This window comes from Symsagittifera roscoffensis, chromosome 1, assembly GCF_963678635.1.
Source record: "Symsagittifera roscoffensis chromosome 1, txSymRosc1.1, whole genome shotgun sequence".
Taxonomy (NCBI): Eukaryota; Metazoa; Xenacoelomorpha; order Acoela; family Convolutidae; genus Symsagittifera; species Symsagittifera roscoffensis.
This window is the reverse complement of record NC_087062.1, coordinates 51,037,884-51,052,213: the sequence shown is the minus strand read 5'-3', so window position 1 is coordinate 51,052,213 and position 14,330 is coordinate 51,037,884. Positions and strand designations below refer to the sequence as shown.

The window sequence follows — 14,330 nt, the reverse complement described above, 5'->3', positions numbered from 1 at the left end:
TAGTTTCGACGGTGAACTCGTCGGCATCTCGACATCACTCAGCCCATAGCCGCACTCTGACAAACGCGTCTTCGTTGCCGCCGATCGCCTCACATCATGTCCACAACCACATACACACCTTTATGGGCTTTCCTCCCCCTCCTCAAATGATACAGCAGCCGCACACTCTGTCAATTGCACCAGCAGAACGTTTGGGGAGCTGAGAATCTCAAGCACAGAAGGCGGTACTGAAAGGACGCGCCAATAGCTTCTCGGCCAGGCAAAACCATCAGCAGATGGCCAATATTCCAGCAGGGGGCTTCTCAACAGATGCATTCACAGACACTACATACACAACACATGCAGACAAGTAGTGGCCCAGAGTCGACTTTGTCACTCCAGACTCACTGCTTAACCTCGACATTTACTGATAAGTTTAAATGCGATGCTCGCAGCAGTTGCAGAGACATTGCAGGAAAAAGAGAAAAAGCTACACGTGTCAGTACCTTCTTACCAACAATGCAAAATACCCGAACCACTTAGTGCTTCAAGCTGGTTCAAGAGTCGACTGAAAGTGAAAACTTAAGATATTTATTTTCAAGTTATACCTCCAGACTGATTTCGGTTTCAACTAGCAATTTTGGACGGAATTTTTAAAAATAATTAGAAAAGTATTGTTGTCTTATGCTCAAATATAACGAGTCTTTTTTTACCTGGAACAAATTTTTGTTAACTTTTGGGGTTCAAAGAATGCCAATTTGGGACAATTGACGCGCGATATATTTCGCGCTATTAACGCGTAAGCGGAGATTTAGTTCGTCTTAGAAATCGCTGCAAATTGGTTGAAGGAAGCCTATTTGCCAAATTGATTTGTTAATGGGAGCGAAGTTTATCACTTTGTACTTTATATGGCGTTTGGGGGGATGATTTTCATAAAATGCTTCAAAAACATTTTCATAAAAAGGCAGTCTGAACATTCAGGGCTTTGCCCTGATACGAGCAGTCTTGTTGTTCCGACTTTCGTAACGGATGTAACAGAATATTTGTGCTCGGGGTGGGTTTTTTTTTCTTCAGACAATTTTCCACTTTTTAACTAGCCATTTTTGACTGAATTTTGTAAAATATCATTCGAAAGCTATTTTTGTCTTGAGCTTAAGTTTGAAAAGATATTTCACCTGTGATCATTTTTCGTAAAATTATGGGGTAATAAAGATTGCCAGTTTGGCCAATTTGGGACAATTATCGCGCGATATATTTCGCGCTATTAACGCGTATGCTGAGATTTAATCCGTCTTAGAAATAGTTCCAAATTGGTTGAAAGAAGCTCATTTGCCATTATTGATTTGTTATAAGGAGCGAATATTATCTTTTTGTACTTTTTATGAAAACCATCCCCCCACACACCATATTAAGTACAAAAAGATAATATTCGCTCCTTATAACAAATCAATAATGGCAAATGAGCTTCTTTCAACCAATTTGGAACTATTTCTAAGACGGATTAAATCTCAGCATACGCGTTAATAGCGCGAAATATATCGCGCGATAATTGTCCCAAATTGGCCAAACTGGCAATCTTTAATACCCCATAATTTTACGAAAAACGATCACAGGTGAAATATCTTTTCAAACTTAAGCTCAAGACAAAAATAGCTTTCGAATGATATTTTACAAAATTCAGTCAAAAATGGCTAGGTAAAAAGTGGAAAATTGTCTGAAGAAAAAAACCCACCCCGAGCACAAATATTCTGTTACATCCGTTACGAAAGTCGGAACAACAAGACTGCTCGTATCAGGGCAAAGCCCTGAATGTTCAGACTGCCTTTTAAGGTTTATGGAGCAGTAAAAACAAAAAACTTAAATGTAATATGACAAAATGAAGAAGAAAAATTCTAAAACTTGAAACTTTTTATGAAAACCATCCCCCCACACACCATATTAAGTTTCAAGTTTTAGAATTTTTTTTCTTCATTTTGTCATATTACATTTAAGTTTTTTGTTTTTACTGCCCCATAAACCTTAAAAGGCAGTCGGAACATTCAGGGCTTCGCACTGATACGAGTAGTCTGGTCTTTCTGACTTTCGTAACGAATGTTACGGAATATTTGTGCTCGGGATGGGTTTTTTTCTTCAGACAAATATCGACTTTTTAACTAGCCATTTTTGACGTAATGTTTTCAATATCGTTCGAAAGGTATTGTTGTCTTGAGCTCAAGTTTGAAAAGATATTTCACCTGTGATCATTTTTCGTAAAATTATGGGGTATTAAAGATTGCCATTTTGGCCAATTTGGGACAATTAACGCGCTATATATTTCGCGCTAATAACGCGTAATCGGAGATTTAATCCGTCTTAGAAATCGTTCCAAATTGGTTGAAAGAAGCCTATTTGCCGTAATCGATTTGTTGAAAGAAGCAAAATCTATCCTTTTGAACTTTATATGGCGTGTGGGGGGGGGGGGGAATGGGGGGGTCTTGATTTTCACAAAAAAAGTCTCAAACTTTAGAGAAAAAAAAATTTCTTTTCATTTTATTACATTTATTTTTTTATGTTATTGCCGCTCCATAGACCTTAAAAGGTAGTCGGAACCTTCAGGGCTTCGCCCTGATACGAGCAGTCTTGTTCCGTTTTCGTATTCATTTTTGAATGTCGGCTGTAGTCCTTTAATACCAATATGCTGACGTTCTTTTAAAAAATACATGCTCTATGCTTTAAACGTTTGGTTGAAAAAATTGAAAGAATTTTACGTCCTCTCTTTTTCCTCGGTTTTTGGACTGATAAAAAGCAGCAGTACCGAAATTGGCGGGCGTTTTTGTTCCCAAAATTGAACTTAAAATGCAAATATCTCATGTTGAGTGGGTTACAACTTGCAGTGGTACGCGATCGATTCGAGTGTTGATAAATGGTTGCTGTAGTAAACATTCAACAACCACTTGAACCGATCTCAAGTATAACTATTGAGCTTTATTGTGGGTGTATTAAATTTAACCAAGTTAATTCTATTTGAAGTAAGTCAGTAAAGTCAGTATGATAATTGCTTACGGCTGGAAATCGCAGTAGGAACTGTTAAAACTAAGTGTATCTAATCCGAAATGGAGACTATTTGTGAGTAGCCTATGGGGGGTGGCCAATCAATAAGAAGAATGGTCTAAGAGCAGAATGGGTCCAAGAGCAGAAAAATATCAACTACAATAAGATGTTCGGTAAAATAATTATCACAAACGTCAATAATAGCAAAGCAACGAACATTTTATGCATAATTTGCGCAATTTAATCAGGAATTAAAAAAAAAAATTAATCAAAAAACTTAATGCATCTCTTGATGCATAATTTATTCGTTTTCTTGGTATATTTTGACGGTTCTATTAATTGTTTTATCAATTAGCCCGTATAAACCAATATAAGTCAATTTTTGTCTGTTTTTCTGCTCTTGGACCCATTCTGCACTTGGACCATTCTGCTTATTGCTCCGCCTCCCCTATGGGGACATTTTTGAAGAATGCTAGAAACAGGGACATTAACATAAGGTCTTTCCTATGGCTCTATCCGTTGAATAATTGCTTCTATTGCATGTGAATTGTATGACGTGCTCTAAATATTACCATAAAATTGGAATGGCGGCCTACTAACACATTTTCAGATTAGGTGTTCTCCGTGTGTTGCTCTCTGTTAACCAAACAAATGCACTGTATTAGAAATGAAACACGTTCGATTAGCAGCCAAATGTCTGTTTTCATGTCATCATGCTCATATGACGAGGGATAAGGATAAGTCCCACTTTCCTCTTAATTCTCAAAGGTAGATTTTGCGGTAGATAGAAAGCAAATCACATATCACATCTATTGTTTATTTTGGTTGGCGTACCGCTTTTTCTGCTTCGCTAAAACAAAACCGGATCAAGTTAAGTTAACATCCTCCCCCCCCCCCCCCCCCCCCCTAATAGACCGAGTTAAGATCCTCCACCCCAGAGCTTAAATTAAATTAAATTTGCTAAGCGCTGCATGTAAAATGCTCGATTCTGATTGGCTGAAAATTCACAACTTAGAACCAAGTTAACATCCTCCCCCCTAAACGTATTTAGGGATGAGGATGTTAACTTGGTCCACAAAACCGAAGGGAATAATGATGCTTGTTAATTTCTTTGTGTTTTAAAAAATCTATTGCGGATAATGTTTGAAGCGTTTCATGCATGTATTTTAGGAAGCAAACGCGCAGCAAATAGCCGAGTCGACTGCAGACTCAATAGTTTCGACGGTGAACTCGTCGGCATCTCGACATCACTCAGCCCATAGCAGCACTCCGACGAATGCGTCTTCGTTGCCGCCGATCGCCTCACATCATGTGCACAACCACATACACAACTATGTGGGCTTTCCTCCCCCTCCTCAGATGATGCAGCAGCAGCACACCCTGTCAACTGCACCAGTAGAACGTTTGGGGAGCTCAGAATCTCAAGCACAGAAGGCGGTACTGAAAGGAGGCGCCAATAGCTTCTCGGCCAGGCAAAACCATCAGCAGATGGCCAACATTCCAGCAGTGGGGGGTTCTCAACAGATGCATTCACAGACACTACATACACAACACATGCAGACAAGTAGTGGCCCAGAGTCGCCTTTGTCGCTCCAGACTCACTGCATAACCTCGAGTGCTGCTGCAGTTACTATGGCGTCCGCTGGTGGTCACGAAGGCTCAATTGCCCAGACAACATCTCCAGAATTCTCTACAGTAAATCAAGGTCGACCATTGGCACCCGTGTCGCCCTACAATGCCAATGCGAGATGAACTGCACAATAGAAGAGCTAATAGAGCCAGACGTTTACTGATAAGTTTAAATGCGATGCTCCCAGTTGCAGAGACATTGGAAGGAAAAGAGAAAAAGCTACGCGTGTCAGTGCCTTGTTACCAACAATGCAAAATACCCGAACCACTTAGTGCTTCAAACTGGTTCAAGAGTAGACTGAAAGTGAAAACTTAAGTAATTTATGTTCAAGTTATACCTCGTTAGTGACCAAGGTTCTGCTCTACGGTATTTGCTGTATCTAGTTTCTAAAGATTCTTATCTTTTGCCACTGAAAAGTGTCAAAACATTTTATATAATATTTGTCGTTTTAGTTTATGCCAATTGACATGAAGTTGTTCTCTTTCATAGTACATTTTATTCTTCAGACTTCCGTTTTCATCGAATATGCAAATTTTGAATCCACCAGTCAGTAAATCATTTAGCGCAAAAATTAAGTTTTTTCAAAACAGCCCAGCCTTATTGCTAGTTATGGCAATCGAAGGTAGCAACGATTTATGCACAAAATCAATGTCAAGTTTTGTAAAATCACATTCAGCATTAGCAAATTCTAACAAAGGTGGGCGTGCTACGAAAATTAGAAAAGCAAAGCTTTTTGTTGTTATTCGTTACAGATGGGAAACGAGAAGGTTGTGTGGCCACTGTGAGGTTGATTTTAAGTTTTCACCATTTTTTTTGTTTGATTGCGAATTTTTTTTAAAACTTGGGTTAGTCTCAAATTACTATTGCTTGTTTGAAACAATTTCGAGTCCTTAGTAATGAATGAAGCAATTTTTAAATGTCTTTTCTGCTATGATGACAACGTTCGGAAGGTTTGTTGATAACTGCACATAAAGTGTGTTTTAGTTTGCTTGCAAACTGCTAGGATAGTGGTAAAACTACATAATTTTCTCGAAGGGGTGGGGCGGTTTTAAAAAAAATTTCACAAGTTTTGTCGATTTTTTTAAATTTCAAAATGTTTGTCGATTTTTTTGCTATGTAGACCAAAGAAGCAGTACAACAGTGCCGAAGTACAACAGTGCCGAAAATGAAAAAGTGTTCAACAGTGCCGAAAATTGATGATTTTCGGCACTGTTGAACAATAAAATTATTTTCGGCACTGTGCGGACCTTAGAGGGGCGTTCAACAGTGCCGAAGAACAAGAGTGCCGAAAATAAAACTTTAATTCAACAGTACAGAAAATCATCAATTTTCGGCACTGTTGAACACTTTTATTTTCGGCACTGTTGTACTTCGGAACTGCTGAACGCCTCCAGACCAAATTGATTTTCCTACCACACCAAGATTACTATAAAGACCTTGATTTGACCAAAAGTTTTGAGCTGCAGCCAATTTTGAAAAAAAAGGTCAAAAAGAGCGCGCGCTCCCCTTCAAAATTCGTTTTTCTTGCCGCCACAGGCGAATTAGGAAAATTTTTATTATGTAATATCATAGCGGAGGTCCTTTGGTTGATGAGGGGGTCGAATCCCTGAGGGGGGAAGTCCGCCCCCCCGTCTACTCCCTAAATCCGCCCCTTCATTAATAGAACAAAGATAGCCGGTTGGTGATGACTACATGCCGTTCATGCGTGAGAAATATAATCAGATTAGCTTCATCATGAACTCTACCCACAGTTTATTTGGCAGATATTAAGCTCATATCCATCCAGGCTGTCTTCCGCCAGGGTAGGACGACAAGTCGTAACAGGTGACAATTCGTAACAGGCGACGATTCGTAACAGGCGACAATTCGTAACAGGAGACAATTCGTAACAAGCGACAATTTGTAACAAAGAAAAAACGCTTGCTCCCCTGCGATTACATCCGGCACAAGAGGAATACTGCGCGTGATTCAGTGTTTCCCGCTGAATCTACAGTTACCAATTGTGTCTCGTTACGAATTATCACCTGTTACGAATTGTCGCCTCACTTTCCGCCAGATAAGTAACTTTTGGCAGTCGGTTGCTATCCATACAGCACACTTGAAGAAACCAAATAATGTGATTTAATTGAACCAACTGCTGGACCGCTTATGGAAGCTTACCCCATCTCCTCTAAGGGGGAAGGGTTCTCATGTTGGAGGAACCGAATGCTGGAACAACTTCAACCAAACAAAAAAAGCTAAACGTTCCTATTGCCTAAATGTCTTTCTCGCAAAATCGAACCAATAATAATCGAAAAACTTAAAATAATTTATATAATAGATGCAGATATTATAAATTTAGTTTTTTGTTTCTCCATTTGTTGTAAATCGGTATCCTTGAAACATCAATTTTGTTCCAATCCGTCTTCAATTCTGCATTGTTTTTCTTATGCTTATTATATGATCGGCCATTATTAACACAAATTGCCTGGATTTATTTGCTTACTTTCGCCATTTCGCAATTTCCCTGAGATGTTTGAATAATCAAGTCTGATTGGCTGAAAATAAGCCAAAACAATCTTCAAGCATTCGTTTCCTCCAGCATGAGGGACGCCACCTCCTCTAAGTGATGTTGTTTTTCAAGCTGGTAATTCCGCTTGAATTTGACAGAAGCAGAAGATTTAGAGAAGGCTTCCCTTATGCTGGAGGGACCGAATGTTTGAAATTAAATTTGGCTGATTTTAAGCCAGTCGGAATTGAGTTTTAAAAAGTCTCGGGGAAATCGCAAAAACTCAAAGTAAGCATATAAAACAAGTCCAATAGTGTTAATTTTGACCGATTATATAGTGAGCTGATAATTGAAACCAAGGGCGGATCGAAGGCGGATTGGAGCAATTTTACTTTCTTCTAGGATACCGATTTTACCAAAAATGGAAAAACAAAAAACAAAATTTATCAAACCACCTCCTATTTTATCTGCATCTAAATTTTTAATTAAATGATCATTTTCTGTTAATTTTGTGAGAAAAGCATTCAGCCAATAGAAACTGTTAGCGGTTTTGACTGGTTGAAATTTTACCACCATTCGGTCCCTCCAGGATGAAATCCCTCCCCGTTTTAGAATTTGTTTTTTTTCTTGTCAATCGCCAATAGGGTGAATTGTTTGAACCGTAGAGTACGATTGGGAAAGAAGCCTATCAAAAAAAAGCTAGGGCAGAAGCAGAATGGTTGTGAGTTGTTCATTTCGTTAGATCTATTGACCTTTAGAATTGATTAGAAACCTGCCAAGTATGTTACAAATCGACCATCGGTCGATCATTCTAGTGTTCGTTATAGTTTTAAAACAGACATTTAAATTGACACTTTATTTTTTTAATTCTTTTAGTTCTCATTTAGCGTACATTGTTTGTACATATTGAGGGTTAACATCAGAATAGTTTATTAAAGCGCAGTCAAATGAATCGAACCTGCCGGGAATTACTGCATTCTGGCCGAACCACACAATGGAGCCACCACATTCCTGGACACACTGCCGCGACCCATTTTGATTGGCAATCAAAGCGAAGGAGAATCTGGACAATGACAATTTGAGTAAACTAGATTTCAATCCTAGAACAGCCCCAGGAAATGAGTCGGAAACGGAAAAATCCAGTCGGCAGGCAAGAAATAGGACTGCGACGAAATCCTACGAAGCTACCGAAGTGAAGAGAATAAACAACGAAAGAAAAAAATTGGAGGGAGAAGAGCAGAAGCGGACAAGAAGTTGAGAAGCAATGAAGAAAAGAAAAGGTTTTCTCTTAGGAAAACCCTAGGGTGAAAATTTAATCCATCTCTTTGAGAGAATTTTGGGACCTTTTGGACCTAGCTTTTAATAAACCTCCAAACGTTACATTTGAGGGTTACAATTTTTTAAACCCGAAACAAAGAGACAGGGAATCCTTCGAACAGTTTTGGGGAGCATTGACGGACCTCGCTAGCACGTGTAATATTAGAGAGTCAGACGGAGCAGAGTACATTAGGGATGTTTTTAGTTGTAATATGAGAAATAGTGAGACCCAACGGAAATAACTATCTGCAACCATCAGTCCCTCGGAAGCATGAAATCAGGCTCTAAAAGACAAAAAAGGGTACTTCAATCATCAGAAGCTAGCGAATATGGTTAAATCGACCAACGGATCCAGCTTGAAATCCTTCAATTGAAAAAAAAACAGGTAAAGCAGAAAAATATCAACTTTTATAAGCTAATCGGTAAAATAATTATCAGAAACGTCAATAATAGCAAAGCAACAATTATTTTATGCATAATTTGCGCAATTTCATCAGGAATTTGAAAAAAAATTAATAAAAAATTTAATGAAAATAATCTCTTCATGCCTAATTTATGGTATTTTTTTGGTATTTTTTGACGATTCTTTTAATTGTTTTATCAATTAGCCCGTATAAACCAATATAAGTCAATATTTTTCTGTTTTTCTGCTCTTGGACCCACTCTGCACTTGGATCATTCTGCTCATTGCTCCGCCTCCCCTATGGGGACATTTTTGAAGAATGCTAGAAACAGGGACATTAACATAAGGTCTTTCCTATGGCTCTATCTGTTGAATAGTTGCTTCTATTGCATGTGAGTTGTATGAAGTGCACTAAATCGCTTCGCTAAAACAAAACCGGAACAAGTTAACATCCTCCCCTCCCTAATAGATCAAGTTAAGATCCTCCACCCCAGAGCTTAAATCAAATTATTTTTGCTAAGCGCTGCATGTAAATTGCTCGATTCTGATTAGCTGAAAATTCCCAACTTAGAACCAAGTTAACATCCTGCCCCCTAAACGTGTTTAGGGGGGAGGATGTTAACTTGGTCCACAAAACCGAAAAGAATAATGATGCTTGTTACTATTTTTGTGTTTTAAAAAATCTAATTTGTGAAGCTGTATTGCGGATAATGTTTGATACAGCTGAATACAACAACGCCCCAGCTAACCGTACAAAAATGGGTTGTTTAGACGTCTGTTCTCACAAACGTCTTTTTTCAGCTGCAATATTAGGGTACTTCAATCATCAGAAGCTAGCGAATATGGCTAAATCGACCAACGGGCCCAGCTTGAAATCCTTCAATTGAAAAAAAAACAGGTAAAGCAGAAAAATATCAACTTTTATAAACTAATCGGTAAAATAATGATCAGAAACGTCAATAATAGCAAAGCAACAATTATTTTATGCATAATTTGCGCAATTTCATTAGGAATTTGAAAAAAAATTAATAAAAAATTTAATGAAAATAATCTCTTCATGCCTAATTTATGGTATTTTTTTGGTATTTTTTGACGATTCTTTTAATTGTTTTATCAATTAGCCCGTATAAACCAATATAAGTCAATATTTTTCTGTTTTTCTGCTCTTGGACCCATTCTGCACTTGGATCATTCTGCTCATTGCTCCGCCTCCCCTATGAGGACATTTTTGAAGAATGCTAGAAACAGGGAAATTAACATAAGGTCTTTCCTATGGCTCTATCTGTTGAATAGTTGCTTCTATTGCATGTGAATTGTATGAAGTGCACTAAATCGCTTCGCTAAAACAAAACCGGAACAAGTTAACATCCTCCCCTCCCTAATAGACCAAGTTAAGATCCTCCACCCCAGAGCTTAAATCAAATTATTTTTGCTAAGCGCTGCATGTAAATTGCTCGATTCTGATTGGCTGAAAATTCCCAACTTAGAACCAAGTTAACATCCTGCCCCCTAAACGTGTTTAGGGGGGAGGATGTTAACTTGGTCCACAAAACCGAAAAGAATAATGATGCTTGTTACTTCTTTTGTGTTTTAAAAAATCTAATTTGTGAAGCTGTATTGCGGATAATGTATGATACAGCTGAATACAACAACGCCCCAGCTAACCGTACAAAAATGGACTGTTTAGACGTCTGTTCTCACAAACGCCTATTTTCAGCTGCAATATTAGGGTACTTCAATCATCAGAAGCTAGCGAATATGGCTAAATCGACCAACGGGCCCAGCTTGAAATCCTTCAATTGAAAAAAAAGGTAAAGCAGAAAAATATCAACTTTTATAAACTAATCGGTAAAATAATGATCAGAAACGTCAATAATAGCAAAGCAACAATTATTTTATGAATAATTTGCGCAATTTCATCAGGAATTTGAAAAAAAATTAATAAAAATTTAATGAAAATAATCTCTTCATGCCTAATTTATTCGTTTTTTTTTGGTATTTTTTGACTATTCTTTTAATTGTTTTATCAATTAGCCCGTATAAACCAATATAAGTCAATATTTTTCTGTTTTTCTGCTCTTGGACCCATTCTGCACTTGGATCATTCTGCTCATTGCTCCGCCTTCCCTATGGGGACATTTTTGAAGAATGCTGGAAACAGGGACTAACATAAGGTCTTTCCTATGGCTCTATCTGTTGAATAGTTGCTTCTATTGCATGTGAATTGTATGAAGTGCACTAAATTGTTTCGCTAAAACAAAACCGGAACAAGTTAACATCCTCCCCTCCCTAATAGACCAAGTTAAGATCCTCCACCCCAGAGCTTAAATTAAATTATTTTTGCTAAGCGCTGCATGTAAATTGCTCGATTCTGATTGGCTGAAAACTCCCAACTTAGAACCAAGTTAACATCCTGCCCCCTAAACGTGTTTAGGGGGGAGGATGTTAACTTGGTCCACAAAACCGAAAAGAATAATGATGCTTGTTACTTTTTTTGTGTTTTAAAAAATCTAATTTGTGAAGCTGTATTGCGGATAATGTTTGATACAGCTGAATACAACAACGCCCCGGCTAACCGTTTAAAAATGAATTGTTTAGACGTCTGTTCTCACAAACGTCTATTTTCAGCTGCAATATTAGTGATAACCGCACGTTCAAAAAACGATTTGCAATACGCATTTTCCATTTTCTGGCTGAATCTTTGACATAGCTTCTTGAAAAATTATTATAAGTTAGTCATTAACAGTAGTTTTGGTACCAAAGTATTTTTTGGAACGCCCTTATCTTTAATGCAAATCATCCTACCAACTTGGCAGGCAATAGTTGTTCTGTTTTCTTGTAATCAAAAAAATTATTTATGTCTTTAAGATACACACCGAGTAATTTCATTCTTGTTGATGATGTAACGCACTTGTCTCTACAAAAATTTTTTAGGAAGCCAACATCCAAAATTTTTCCTTGTTGAAAACTGATTCCGAGCTCGACTCGCTTGGTTTAACCATGAAAACTTTCATTGAACATGCATAAAAACCGTTAGACAGACACAAAAACCAGGAAGTTGCTTCTGAAAGTTTTCACCAGCTACGGGAGTTATCTAGGAAGCTGTTTTGACATCAGTTTTTTGTAGTCTTAGACCATGCTGTGCTGCAATTGCAAATAGTGAGCAAATAAATGTCATACTAATTGTAGTTGAAAAATCTCATTGTAGTTTTGAGCAGTAAATTGACTAATTGTTTGACCAAGCACTATGCCTTAAAGCTGTTCATTATATGGTATCTTCTGTGTTTGATATCAAAGCCTATTTGCCTTTTGTTAATGGTTTTCAAGGGAAAAAATTCTAAAAGACTCCCTTGTTTTATTTCTGTCAAGGTAAATCACTTTAGTTTGCATTGCAATCTGCCATTTTTGACATCAACTGATACATTCAGCATATTTCAGAGGATTATTGCCGTTGACACTAGAAGCCAGGGCAGAATTACAAATCTCAATTTCGGAAAATCGAAATCATAGTGCCATGCTAATCTGTGACTAAACCGACCGGTCCTTTGAGTCCTAGAATAGTCATGACACAAATCAAGTGAACTTTCACCAGCGCCTCCAGATCATTCTTCTGATTAAGGTGATATAGAGGATTGTGGTAAAAATCGTATCGAATCTCAGGATAAAAAAACGTAGTATTCCTGCAAAATGGATTACTGAAAGTAGCGATATTTCTGCAAATGGGTTCTGAGGAAGAGACTCAATGGCATCAGCAACATCGAGTTCCTTGTGAGTGGTGTTTTTGTCTAGTGTACCTACTTATATTGGAAACATTCTGCTCATTGCTCCGCCTCCCCTATGGGGACATTTTTGTAGAATGCTGGAAACAGGGACTAACATAAGGTCTTTCCTATGGCTCTATCTGTTGTATAGTTGCTTCTATTGCATGTGAATTGTATGAAGTGCACTAAATTGTTTCGCTAAAACAAAACAGGAACAAGTTAACATCCTCCCCTCCCTAATAGACCAAGTTAAGATCCTCCACCCCAGAGCTTAAATTAAATTATTTTTGCTAAGCGCTGCATGTAAATTGCTCGATTCTGATTGGCTGAAAACTCCCAACCTAGAACCAAGTTAACATCCTGCCCCCTAAACGTGTTTAGGGGGGAGGATGTTAACTTGGTCCACAAAACCGAAAAGAATAATGATGCTTGTTACTTTTTTTGTGTTTTAAAAAATCTAATTTGTGAAGCTGTATTGCGGATAATGTTTGATACAGCTGAATACAACAACGCCCCGGCTAACCGTTTAAAAATGGATTGTTTAGATGTCTGTTCTCACAAACGTCTACTTTCAGCTGCAATATTAGTGATAACCGCACGTTCAAAAAACGATTTGCAATACGCATTTTCCATTTTCTGGCTGAATCTTTGACATAGCTTCTTGAAAAATTATTATAAGTTAGTCATTAACAGTAGTTTTGGTACCAAAGTATTTTTTGGAACGCCCTTATCTTTAATGCAAATCATCCTACCAACTTGGCAGGCAATAGTTGTTCTGTTTTCTTGTAATCAAAAAAATTATTTATGTCTTTAAGATACACACCAAGTAATTTCATTCTTGTTGATGATGTAACGCACTTGTCTCTACAAAAATTTTTTAGGAAGCCAACATCCAAAAATTTTTCCTTGTTGAAAACTGATTCCGAGCTCGACTCGCTTGGTTTAACCATGAAAACTTTCATTGAACATGCATAAAAACCGTTAGACAGACACAAAAACCAGGAAGTTGCTTCTGAAAGTTTTCACCAGCTACGGGAGTTATCTAGGAAGCTGTTTTGACATCAGTTTTTTGTAGTCTTAGACCATGCTGTGCTGCAATTGCAGATAGTGAGCAAATAAATGTCATACTAATTGTAGTTGAAAAATCTCATTGTAGTTTTGAGCAGTAAATTGACTAATTGTTTGACCAAGCACTATGCCTTAAAGCTGTTCATTATATGGTATCTTCTGTGTTTGATATCAAAGCCTATTTGCCTTTTGTTAATGGTTTTCAAGGGAAAAAAATTCTAAAAGACTCCCTTGTTTTATTTCTGTCAAGGTAAATCACTTTAGTTTGCAATGCAATCTGCCATTTTTGACATCAACTGATACATTCACCATATTTCAGAGGATTATTGCCGTTGACACTAGAAGCCAGGGCAGAATTACAAATCTCAATTTCGCAAAAATCGAAATCATAGTGCCATGCTAATCTGTGACTAAACCGACCGGTCCTTTGAGTCCTAGAATAGTCATGACACAAATCAAGTGAACTTTCACCAGCGCCTCCAGATCATTCTTCTGATTAAGGTGATATAGAGGATTGTGGTAAAAATCGTATCGAATCTCAGGATAAAAAACGTAGTATTCCTGCAAAATGGATTACTGAAAGTAGCGATATTTCTGCAAATGGGTTCTGAGGAAGAGACTCAATGGCATCAGCAACATCGAGTTCCTTGTGAG

The 14,330-nt window shown here is 37.7% G+C and overlaps 1 protein-coding gene across 1 annotated transcript in view; it reads left to right on the top strand.

The window, feature by feature from the left end:
* Nucleotides 1-5,144, top strand: part of LOC134845350 (uncharacterized) — a 63,708-nt gene extending 58,564 nt beyond the window's left edge. The window contains exon 4 of the mRNA XM_063862314.1: nt 4,180-5,144. Within this exon, the coding sequence (XP_063718384.1) occupies nt 4,180-4,761 (582 nt within the window). The 3' untranslated portion in view covers nt 4,762-5,144. The remainder of the gene's footprint in view (nt 1-4,179) is intronic.
* The last annotated feature ends 9,186 nt before the right edge of the window (nt 5,145-14,330 follow it).